We start from the raw sequence: 12,557 nt of genomic DNA on the forward strand, positions 1-12,557 counted from the left end.
CCCTGTATTGCTAGAATGACAAGTGATTGAAAGCTCTGCCTTAATTTTCACAAAGATATCCTGCCCAGTGTAACACCTGGAGTTGATACTGAGCACATACAGGGTATAGCTACCTGATGTTATGGAGTCAAAGGACCTTCTGTTAAATATGCATTTAATAGCTACCAGTGTGGCTGCATGGTTACTTGTACTGTAATGAGTTGAACCATTTTAGCATTTTAGTGAATACATGTGTTCAAAATCATTAAAATGAACTCAACAGATGTGGATTGGGGGAGGGTGTGAGTGTGTGTGTGTGTGTGTGGGGGGGGGGGGGGGGTGCAATCGAGACCCTTAACAGCCAACTCCCTCTGGTGAAGCAATACGTTACTGTTCATGTCTCAAACCAAAAGAAAAAAAACATACACTCTCCGTACAGCCAGGAAATGCGTGCCATCTGTGCAAGGATAAATACTCCTCAAGAACCCCAGATCTCTCTGCATCTCCAGCACAGAAACACCAAACCCTGCTGGGGATGTTCTGATTCCACTGCAGTGAATCTCTCTGCTCTTTCAAAATGAAGGTAAGCTCATGTACTAAACTGCAGTTTAAACAAAAAGCTTCTGTTGGGTAGCTAATGAGCCAACCGTACACATTTATCAAAGTGTTGTCTCTGTGGTTGTTTTTTTAACATTAATAACGTGCTTTAACATTAATGATTCACCACTAGTAATGTGCTTGCTGGTACAATGTGTGCATTCATCAGTGCAAGCATCATGGGGACCATTAAGAATTAAGCACATTTTATGGAACTTTTCATTAATACTATTTTTAAGAGCCTGACCTCTGTCTGAACATGAAACAATGTAATTGGAATATGTTTTTCTAGGGATATTGGCTGAATGGCTGTGTTTAACCTTGTGTAGTGTTCAGTTAATTAATTTAGTATTTCCTAGACAACTGCAAGAAGATGTTACTGTAATTATGATTTTTTTATTATAGTTTACATATTTGAATAATCGTTCAATTAATTTACTTATACAGACAGCTGTAGTAGTAAGGGTCTTAACAATCATGACAAGAGTACATGAAAATGTTCACAATATATGCTAGTGAAAAAAACAAATCTAAGTCTAAACACTGCACATTTTGCCTTTAGAAATCAGAGTGCCAAAGTTACCAAAGGACAAGACCATTCTGTTTCTCAGGTTATTTCTTTGTCTGAGTTCTGACATTTCCCTGACGGAAGACTTTGATAAGTGGACAGTAATGCATTATGAATAAGGGGTTGCCTGCCACTTGCTTTCCCAGGGTTGGGGGACTGTAGTTCTGGCCTTTCTGATGGGGGGGCTTCTGTCTCTGATGCTGCAGGTGAGGTGAGTATGTGTGATCCCACCCCCACACAGGCCGGTAATCAGAGACACATCATAGCGGCTCTGACCTTTACACTTCATACAGTGTAATAATAATAATAATAATGATGCCTATTGTTCTGTTCTTTCTGCCAGGGGAGAACAGCCTGTGAATTGCCAGTGGGGTCCTTATGGAGAGTGGTCAGAGTGTGATGGCTGTTCAAAAACACAGGTGATGCATTTTAATACCCCCCAAAACTCATTTAGTGATATAACGATCTCTCACCCAAACCCTGACCTTCAGTCTAACCCAGAATAACTATCTCACTTCTCCGTCGCATGGCCCCATTTATTAGTGCATTTCTCCCCACTGTGCATGAGCGCCCTCTGGCTGTGTGGGGAGTTAAAGCAGCATGCTAAAGCAAAACTGAAAAGATGTAATGGTGTTTTTGTGTGGAATGCCCAATGTAGAATTGATCCCGTACCCTTAGGGTACTTTATCTACAGTCTTTGAACTTGTTTGAGTTTGTTTGAGTAACAGCATTGACAGTAGCGTAGATCCAGAGTGGCATGCTGAAAGACCACTGGGGTGGGGGGGGTGCTGTTGGGGAATGTTTCAGAGGCGGACACGCCCCATCCTGGTGTACGCTCAGTTTGGGGGGACACCCTGCTCCGGAGAGGCCTCACAGACACAAGCGTGTGTCACAGAGAGAGGCTGCCCCCTACAGGAGGGCTGTGGAGAAAGGTTCCGCTGTTCCTCAGGTACAGTAGTGATGCACACCAGCTTTACTGAGCACTGTGTCAGTGTATGTGTGTGTGTGTGTGTGTGTGTGTGTATGTGTGTGTGTGTGTGTATTACACACTGTATGTGTGTGTATTATGGGACAGTGTGAGTGTATGCATTACAGGTCAGCGTGTGTTTATGTGTGTATGTGTATAAGCCAGTGAGTGTGTTACAGGTCTGTGCATCAGTTCAGCACTGGTCTGTAATGGAGATCAGGACTGTGAGGAGGACGGGTTGGATGAGCAGAAGTGTGAGGAGTCCAGCAGCACCAACGTGTGTGACAATCAGAGAGTCCCACCCAACATAGAGCTCACCGGCCAAGGGTATGACCACTGAACATACACACAAACACACAAACACACACACACACACACACACACACACACACACACACATACACACATACACACATATGCACGTACGCACGCACACTCACTCACTCACTCACTCACTCACTCACTCACTCACTCACTCACTCAAAAACTTCCAGTCATTGTCAGTTGATGACTGAGTTGATGACTCAAGAGGAGTTCCTTACCCACTCAGCCCACTGGGAACCTAAGGTTAGCTTTTAACTGGCATAGAATTATCTGATAATTCTATGGGGTGTCTATGGTGTGTGTGCTGCCTGACCACCAGGTATAACATAGTGACAGGGAAGCTGCGGGGTGCCGTGATCAACACTAAGAGCTTCGGCGGCCAGTGCAGGAAGGTGTTCAGCGGCGATAACAGGTTCTATTACAGACTGCCTCACAGCCTCCTGGGATACACCTTCCAGGTGAGCCACACCCTGATAGACAAAGACAAATTGCCCAGTCAATCTTGTGAGCAAATGCCAGCCAATGACCATCCTTGGTTCATGTTCATGTGACAAAATGTCGTTTGCATTGCATCACAGCTTTCTTTCATTTGGGCTGTGAGCTTGCACATGTTGGTAAAGTTAGTGGTCACAGGTGCAACCTCTGTCTTTAATGCTGATGATGACCATGTGATGACCATATGATTCCACTCACCAGATCCAAGCTGCTTGTTCTCAATCTGTGATGTCTCAGATGATGTCACTCAGGGTGACTTAGCTGATCAATTTCAGAAGTGTTTGTGTTTGTGGCTTTATTCCACCACAGTGTTTACTAGCCAGCTATTATCCAGGGCAGCCAACATTCTACACACAGTATTTCTCATTTATTCACCTGGGTACCATGTTCCATTGAAGAAGTGCTGCATCCTGGTTTGAACCTGCAGCCTCCTGGTCATGTTCCATTTACATTTACATTTATTCATTTGGCAGATGCTTTTTATCCAAAGCGACTTGTGAGGCAGTGAGGCAGTGAGGCACAACACAAGCAAAAAACCATAAGGAGTCAACAATGTTGAAGCACGACCAGGTTTCAATGGTTGACCAGACAAGGTGCAAGCTAAGTGGTAGAGATAACGAGTGCATTAAACCATTAGATTGCATTTTTTTAATGGGGAAACTGTTCCTTGACCACATCAGCAGATTTGTTAGCATCAGTTTCTGGGGCAGGTAAATCCACCCATGGAGCATAAGTGGATTAGAGTATAAATCAGATGACACTGTGAACCGTGTGCCCCCCTGAAGAAATGGGGGTATGCAAATTAAATCAATAATAAATCAACACTTCCCCCTGATATGTGGGGGAAGTGTTCTGCCTGGGATTTGAACTCCCAATCCCAACCACTAGCCCACACTGCAGCCTAACCCAAACCCTTCCTTACCACCTAGTCTATGGACACCAATTAAGGGAGTATGAACTGCCAAACTACTCACGTTGATTGGTTATTGAGCTGCTGGTGGCCCCTCTCTCCCCAGGTGAGGATTGAAAACGATTTCAGCGACGAGTTCTACAACAGCGTCTGGTCGTATGTGAAACACACAGAAAACCGAAAGGATTTCAGCCAGGGCCACAGTTATCAGACCTTTCATGATGAAAATTTCAGTAAAAAGGTACACTTAATTTACAGTGGAGATTTACCCAAGGACTGTTCGATTGACTAACTCATTGAGTGAATGATTGATTGTTTGATTAATTGATTTGATGATTTTTAAGATAAATTAATTATTCATGGTTTGATTAATTTGATTGATTTGATTCATTTTGAATGATTTGAATGATTGGATTGATTTTCTGATACTTAGATTTTCTTTCATAGTTTAATTTATTGTTTTTTAAACAGATGAATTGAATGATTGATTGATGAACTGGTTGATTTTTGATGGATGGATTGATCTTTGATGCCCCAGATGAACAAGTTGCTGATAATAAAAAATGAGGTGGAGGTGGCGCAGTTCCACAACAGTCCGCCGGAGTACCTCACACTGTCGGAGGAATTCTGGAAAGCTCTGTCTACCCTCCCAGCCACGTACGACTATGCGGAGTACCGCGCCCTCATCGAGAGGTACGGGACACACTTCCTGTCCGAGGGATCCCTTGGCGGCCAGTACCGGGCCCTTCTGAGCATCGACGACGAGTCCAGCGGCCAGACGAGTGAGTTTCTCTGCAACGCTGAATCCGTCACAGTTCAACATGTCTCCCTCGGGCTGCACTGAGCTGTTGACACAGCCTAACCATGGGAAACCCTCCCCTACAGCTGTATCTAATAATTATTACATGGAGCTTTATGTACTGAGGTATTGAAGTACTGTGTATGCGTGTGTTTGTGTTGGGGGGGATGAAAGGCCCCAGGTGGTCTATGTTGTGAGATCGCACAGAAGTGCAAGCAAACATGAGACTCTATGGTGGATTTACAAAGAGGGTGATACACTAAGGCTAGGTTAAATTAGTCTGTCGCACCTGGAACCCAGATCTGCACATGCTCTGCATCAGTACCATCTCAATACCATCTCAGCTGTCATTTCATACATGTATCAGCCCTTTGGAATCCCTCTCCAGAACTTCGCTTACAAAATCATTTGTTTATGGGTTGCTTTTAATGGTTTCTTCTGTTGTAGTGATTATGATTTGATGTGCCTCATGTAAACTCCTCAGCAGTGATGTTGTCTGTGTTTCATTCTTTCCTTTTATCACTTGAAGGTTCCTCTTACATAGACTACCACAAATGTGTGACAACACGCCACAGCTTCCTTTTCATCTCCTGGTCCTCAACTGAATGCAACACTCTGAAAAACGCGCTCAAGCGGTCCAGCGGTATGTCACACTAACATCACTAACACACGTCATGATGAGGTATGTCGTGACGATATCACGATATTATAAGTCACAATCAAAGGAAAGTCACATTGTCATAAGGTACAATAATGTCATCATTATGTATATCACAGTAAGGTCATAAAAATGTAATGTCCTCATTCATGTAAATCACAAAAATATTACAGTAACAACTAGGAATGGAATTATACATACAAAAACACTATAGCAGCTTTGCCTTGCTGTTTGCTTTACATCTGTGTCATTTCATTAACTGAAATCCCCAGGTGAATTTGGGATTAACACTACAGCAGTTAATGTTCACAGAATAAGATTTCAGGCTGTAAACATTTCACACCATTTTCTCTGAAAAGCATTATTGTATCCATGCCCCCCCCCCCCCCCAACAACAGGCTATAAGGATAACAAGATCCACACGAGAAACAGCATTACCGGTGGGGACCCTGCTTACATCGCCGGACTGAAATATCTTGACTTACAGAACCCCAGTGCAAACTGGGATATGTATAGAAAGTGGGCGGGCTCTGTGAAGGACCTCCCCACAGTCATCAAACAGAAGGTGAGTGTTTCTCAACCATCTGAGAATGAACCACTGGCTCTTCCTTTACCTCTGGCTTGGTGATTTGCTTGGGTATTTGTAATGACATCCTTGCGTCCAGCCTGAGGTTTTGCATCCGAATGCTTTTGACTCTTTTGTGTTTGATGGTGGCAGCTGAGGCCACTCTACGAGCTGGTGAAGGAGGTTCCGTGCGCTGCGGTGAAGAAGCACCACCTGAAGAGGGCGATCGAGGCGTACCTGACGGAGGAGCACCCCTGCCATTGTAGGTCGTGCCACAACAATGGGGAGCCCATTCTGGAAGGGACGACGTGCACCTGCATCTGCAGACCCGGCACCTCCGGCCCAGCCTGCGAATACGGGACTGTCCTAGAGGAGCAGCCAGGTACACCACAGCCAACTCCTCAAACAGGAAGTGCTTTAACCAGTCGCACCTCTATTTCTGGTACAGGGAGTTATTAAGAATGCCATCAGGAATATCTCCCTATGATTTCTGTAGGGTATAGATAGGCTGATTAAGTCCTCATAAATATTAGTAGCCAGGAGTAAATCACGAACAGCTTTCAGTGAGTTTCATCAATGTAGTCATTTGATATCTATGATCCTTCCACTCTCAGGAGTGATCCATGGAGGCTGGACCTGCTGGTCCGCTTGGAGTTCCTGCTCTCAAGGAAAAAGGTCAAGGACACGGACCTGCAGCAACCCGTACCCCCAGATGGGGGGCAAGCACTGCAATGGGGAGCCTGAGGAGAAAAAGATGTGCCAGGATGAGGACCTGGAACACCTGCGGTGCGGAGAGCGGGAACAGCACCCAGATCAGACAGCACACAGCATGTGCACAGCGCTTAGGAGCACAGCTTCTAGATCAGACAGAACACAGTGTTTTTACAGTGTTTAGAAACACAACACTCAGATCAGACTGTACAAAGCATTCACACAGCACTTAGAAAAACACCACCCAGATCAGATCGCACACAGCATGCACACAACCCTTAATCAATAGTACTGTAATTATGTCTCCTTGGTGAATTTCTAGTGTGATGCAACCACATTGCTTTGATCCATCCCTTTCGCCGGCAAAGTCCTGCAAGACTCCTCCTCCCTTGGGAAATGGCTTCATCCTGGTGAGGATTGCTTTAATTCATTAACCAGTAGAATTTTATTCAGGCTTTTGGAGCTCAGGGCTGTGGGGGCTGTGGGTGTAAAATTAATTAACTCTGTTTTTTAATTTTATTCCGTTTTTTTTATTTATTAACTATTTTAGGGTGCCTGTCTCAATAAAGTGATGAAATTTAATTTGCTGTTCCAATAATTGTACAAAACATTAAAACATTCAATTAAAGGACTAATTAATCTGAATACTAATTGGCTTTAAATAAAATTGTTAGGCAGTAATTAAAATCCTCTACTCCTGTTTTTACTAACACAAAGCAGATCCAACAAAATGTTTATTTCACTAGAGTCTTAGTCAGTATTCGATGAACAGCTCATTCATACCTGATTAATTAAACCCAGTGATGACTACCAGAAACCACAAACACTCCCCAACAGCAAGATCTGGAAACACTTTTATAGCACACACAGAATCCACTTTGGCCCACATTCAATCTAACCGCAATGCACTGCAAAGCTAAAAACAGAATACTTTCCCGCTAAACTGAATCCGGGAGTGAGTCTGCCTGTTTGTGTGTTTTTTTTGTGCACGCAGGAACCCAAAGATGTGTATCCAGTGGGCAGCAAAATCTTGTACTCCTGTATAGAGGGGTACCATCTGCTCGGAGATGACGTGGCAGAGTGCACTGAAGACCGGACCTGGGAGAGAAAGCCAATGGAATGCAAGAGTTAGTGAACTGCACCGTGATTGCCAAATGTGCATTAAGCTCAGCTCACCGTAACACTCTCAGACAGGTGGACTGAGAGGAGGCAAGTGCATTACTCAGCTATACTTGCCCTCAGCCAGTGTGTAAAACAACACTGAAAGTCTGTCAATTCACCACAGGAGAGCAAGCAGTGATTGTCTCTCACTGACAGCAGCTTAGCTACTCATGAGCCCTTTAGTAGTAGCTAGAGGGCGCCAATGAGCACTCTAGATCATCCATGCGTTACTACACAGGGCTGTAACATACAACAATGTGTCCAGGAACCGTATGCTCAGCTCCGCTGCTTCCTCCTGAGATCACGGGCTCCCCCTGGAACCTGACCTATCAGATTGGAGAGACGATCACGATGACCTGCCCGCCGGAGAGAAAGCTGGAAGGGCCATCTGAAATCCTGTGCGACTCAAGCCTGAACTGGTCCCCCCGGCCAGAGGATGCCAAGTGCATTGTAGGTAAGATACTGCTCACTCACTCAGCCAATCAATGCACCTATTTACTCCTTCACTTACTCAGTCAAATCACCCACTCACTCATCCAGTCACTCACTCACTCGCTCACTCACTCCATCAGCTAATCAATCCACCCACCCACTCACTCACTCACTCCATCACCTTGTTTTTGGTGCTGATGTGGTTTGTGAGTTCCAATCACTCATTTAACCAGTCAATTATTCACCCTTTCATTCAGCCACTTACTCACTCATCCACCTACTCATTCATTCACTCAATCAATCCATGCACTCACTCATTCACTCATTCACCTACTCATTCACTAACTCATTTGTTCAATCAATCAGTAAATCAATCAACCAAAATAAATAAATCAGTTTCGAATTGGAGGATTGCATTTTCATGTAGAAAAATGTTTCTAAGGGAAAATTAGCCCTTTAAATACTTTATAGACCTTTGTAGCATGTACACCATTAGTTTTAATCAACATGTGATCCTGATGTAACCAATGTTATTCCAGTGCCAACGAAAGTCCCAGATCGCACAGGCGCGCGCTGCAAACCGTGGAAAAAGCTTGTGAAGGATCATTGTGTCTGCAAAATGCCCTACGAGTGCAAGTATGCTCCCCTGGCTCAGGGGATCTCCTTTTTCCTGTGTTTCATGGTGGTGAAACAGGCTACAGTTTTCAAGTACTGACACACAAATACGCTCAAATATTAATGATTATTAATAACAATAACACAATAACAACAGTAATAATAGCGAACTTTCTTTGGTAAGATGAATGAAGCCATGGTGTGGATCGCTGTTGCAGATCATCGCTGACAGTGTGTGCCACCAGCCCAGAGACGGGACAGACGAAACCACTGACTGTGTGCAAAGTTCAAACCCTTTGGTGTCTGGGTCAACCCTTCACCCTGGCCGAGGACAGCGCCTGCAAGTGGCCACATCGTGAAACTGCACCCTGCTCGTCCTGTCAGCTGTGGGAGGCGTGTGACGGTGGGTACTCAACCCTTTCGCATGTACAGTCACACCGGTGTGTGTAGAGAAGACTAGATTGGAAAAATTCTAGCCAACGTTAGCTTTGAGGAAACTGATTTAACGTTACAAAGTATAGCAAATGCGGCGGTGAAAACTATGAGAAGCTTAATAATGCTAATGAAAACATAATGAACCATGTAATGTAACACGTGTGCTACATAGCATAAAACAAGTCACCTACAACAGGGTTAAGACTTCCAGCTGATTATGAATCCATCCAAATGAGTTCATAAATGCAGGCTTTAATAACCAATCAGCTACTGTACATGTGTAGATATCACTGGGGCTTGAAAGGAATTTAGTATTTACTTGTTTGACAGATGCTTTTACCCAGAGTAATCTTCAAGGCCATTCATCGGAAAGGCAGACAGTTATACAACATGAGTACAAACCACATCAGCACTAAAACAAGGACACAGATACAGAGGCGATCATAGTGCCACAGCGCACCAAGTTACAGTTTTAGAAAACACCACTTTATTGCACACATTAAGCGACCTATGTAAGCAACAGTACACGCCACGATACCTCACTCTCTTGGGTACACTGGAAAACACCAGTTAACCACAGAGCATCTATGTTGTGGGAGAGGGTATGGTTTGACGTACAAAGCACTCCTCTTAACAGAATATGTCTCCCTGTGACCGCCTGATACCTATGTGGCACATCCAGCCATATGGCAGCACAGCAGTAATTACTCACCGACTGTTTACAGAGAACCTTGAGTGAACCTTATGCAGCATTTTCAAAATGCATGTTGTACTGCAGTCATAGAGTCAAGCTGACATGGATACAGCATAGCTGGGTTAGCTAGGCACTCCTTCCAGACCAGGACTGGAGCGATGCTGTCCAGACTCGGGGGGTAACTCCGCCCCCTCTGTGTTTCAGAGCAAACCAGCACCTGCCGCTGCAAGGCGCCAGAGGAGTGCACAGAGCCAGGTGCGCTGGTGTGCGTCCGAACTGAAGAGGGCGCTGCTGCCCTGACGATGTCTGAGTGCGAGGCCGGGATCAGGAGGTGCAGGGGGGAGACTGTCTCTGTCATAAGCGTTGAGCCCTGCAAACTGTGAGGCGAGAAACACCTTTTTCTCGATCGGATGTTATGCTTGTAACCCTGATATTCATGTATTGACATATGTATGATAGATGTGTATTGCAACCATGTTTTTTAAAAAAAACTGCTATTCATTTAATGAAAAAAAACAAGCACAAAAATTAAATAAGGAGTCATTTTACTTCCCATAATTCCTCACAAATAGCAAGCTCCAAATGTAATGCAATGCCTGGGCTGGGCTGTCAGTCCTTCCACTGTGACCACGCCGGGGTTTTTGTGGTGCATAGCTTACTTGCGAGAACCCCTTGCCCTCCAACTCACAATAAATATTATGAAATACAATACATTTGAAAAAAATGTTACATGTTGCTTGGATTCCAGTGCCTTCTTTTCACATCTTGTCATTGTTTTCTGACATGTCTGTCTGATGTGCATTTTTGACATGTTTTGTTGTTAATGTACGCCCCTGTATTAATTTATAATTCAGTCACTGTCTTGCACTTGACGGCTTTTTGACACTTGACATAAAGGAGCTACCCACATTCTGTCTATTTCTAAAAGAAACTGACTGATTTTCTTTGTTTTTTTGAAGAGAAATAGCATAACATGAATGATATGCCCCTCCCCCACGAGATTTACGCACAGCTTTCACTTCAGTGTCCGTGTGCAGACAGCAATACCATGACCGTGAGAGATGCAAAAACAAATCTGTCTCACATGGACATGTACACACCAAACCTAAGAATTCACAACAACCAAGAGGGACATTAAAAACTGTCCAGACAAAATGCAAGTAAAAAAATTCCAGTCTCCAAAGTCCAAAGTGTCCACTTGGAGCAGCCAGTTAACGCTTGTCAGCTTCGGTTGCCGTTTCCTGATGTGTGCTCAGTGTTCCCCACAGATTACCGGAGCACTCTGCAGCCTGCCAAAAACATGACTGATGAATACTTGGCGGTGACGATGGGGGCGCCCAGGGGAGGCGGACAGTTTATGAGACCATTGCCCGTTACCAAACCTCCACAACGTGGGCCCACATCAGGAGATTTACTGGCAATGAAGGCCTGCCAAAAACAAGTTTGCAAACATGACCGAGAAAGTACAAACATTTCTTTTCCCAAAATTTGAAGAGAATACAAAAATAAACAAAGCAAGCTGCTAAAATTGAAAGGACAAATGGAGTGAGTTTAGTGTATTAAAACAGAGGGAAATAAGAGAATGTCATTCTCTATGGTCATAACATGGCAAATGGGCCTTTTGTGCAGGATACAATATCCTAGCAAACAGCGTAAGTTTTTTGTGTTTCATTTTCCTCAACTACCACTACCTTGAAGAGCACAACACCTAAAATTATGAACAGTGATATCACCATCTGTATACAGTTATCTGTGTGAAGACCTTCCGGCTGTCTCACTTAAAGAGCCACAGTGCCATCTTGTGGTAGCGAAAGGAAACACACATAAAGATGTTCCGTTCAGTTGGAGGTTGACGTTCTTGGTGGCTGCGTGTGTCCACTTTCAGTCTTATCAGACTTATTTATTAATCAGGTTTGATCAAGCTGGTGACTGAAACGTTATCTAAATTCTTCATCCTGAAACTTAATCACTTTTTTAAAAATCTCCCATCAAAAAGTGGCTTTGTTAGAAGTAAAAGATACGAGTAGTCTTGTTAATTAGTTGTGGACAGGAAGAATTTTTGAATGTGTGGGACTTTAGTCTGGCTCAGAGCAAATCTCACCGAGCCAATGAAAGAGTTACTTTAAGTTCTTTATCAGCCATTCATCCAAAAAGTCATCTTACAGTATAGCATCATAGGACCTTCATAAACCATACTAAACACAACACCACACAATGCCTCAAATATTTCCATGTGTACACAAATGAAATGTCCGATTCAAGAAAGAAGAAACTTTTGATTCATTTGCTTTCAATAATGAACAGTATTCCACCCTGTGCACCCTGTATGCACCCTGTTGAGTACGCAAATAAATACAATGATATAGGAGTAGTGCAAAATGGCGCCATCTGGTGGAAAAGGAGGGGATCTGTGTCCTTAGATGACTTGAAGTCGTGTAAGAATGTTTGTGGCTGGCTGTTCAGCACACTGTTTGCTGATTTGCCAAGAGAGCTTCCCGGAGGATAAACCAGACAATAAACCCACATGAACTACCTGAGAACTCTTCAGTTGTATTTATTTTCATTTGGAAATTCATTTGAAATGCAGGTGTCCTCGTTACCGTTGTTCCACCAGCCCAAGATTTTCCACCATCGATTGTCTGTTTCT

The 12,557-nt window shown here is 43.9% G+C and overlaps 1 protein-coding gene across 1 annotated transcript; it reads left to right on the forward strand.

The window, feature by feature from the left end:
• Window positions 1-556: 556 nt before the first annotated feature.
• c7a (complement component 7a) lies at window positions 557-10,293 on the forward strand. Its single transcript, XM_036526312.1, has 18 exons — window positions 557-562; window positions 1,351-1,355; window positions 1,488-1,563; window positions 1,952-2,093; window positions 2,291-2,438; window positions 2,755-2,893; window positions 3,947-4,081; window positions 4,379-4,622; window positions 5,169-5,282; window positions 5,696-5,862; window positions 6,016-6,244; window positions 6,477-6,648; window positions 6,896-6,983; window positions 7,568-7,700; window positions 8,000-8,188; window positions 8,706-8,802; window positions 9,000-9,184; window positions 10,115-10,293. Exons 1-18 carry the CDS (start codon window positions 557-559, stop codon window positions 10,291-10,293), a joined length of 2,448 nt encoding a protein of 815 aa, XP_036382205.1.
• Window positions 10,294-12,557: the final 2,264 nt, after the last annotated feature.

This window comes from Megalops cyprinoides, chromosome 4, assembly GCF_013368585.1.
Source record: "Megalops cyprinoides isolate fMegCyp1 chromosome 4, fMegCyp1.pri, whole genome shotgun sequence".
Taxonomy (NCBI): Eukaryota; Metazoa; Chordata; class Actinopteri; order Elopiformes; family Megalopidae; genus Megalops; species Megalops cyprinoides.

Coding starts and splice junctions, on each gene's coding strand:
- c7a (XM_036526312.1), top strand. Junction 6,649..6,895: donor GAGGACCTGGAACACCTGCG/GTGCGGAGAGCG, acceptor GTGAATTTCTAG/TGTGATGCAACCACATTGCT. Junction 8,189..8,705: donor GGATGCCAAGTGCATTGTAG/GTAAGATACTGC, acceptor ATGTTATTCCAG/TGCCAACGAAAGTCCCAGAT.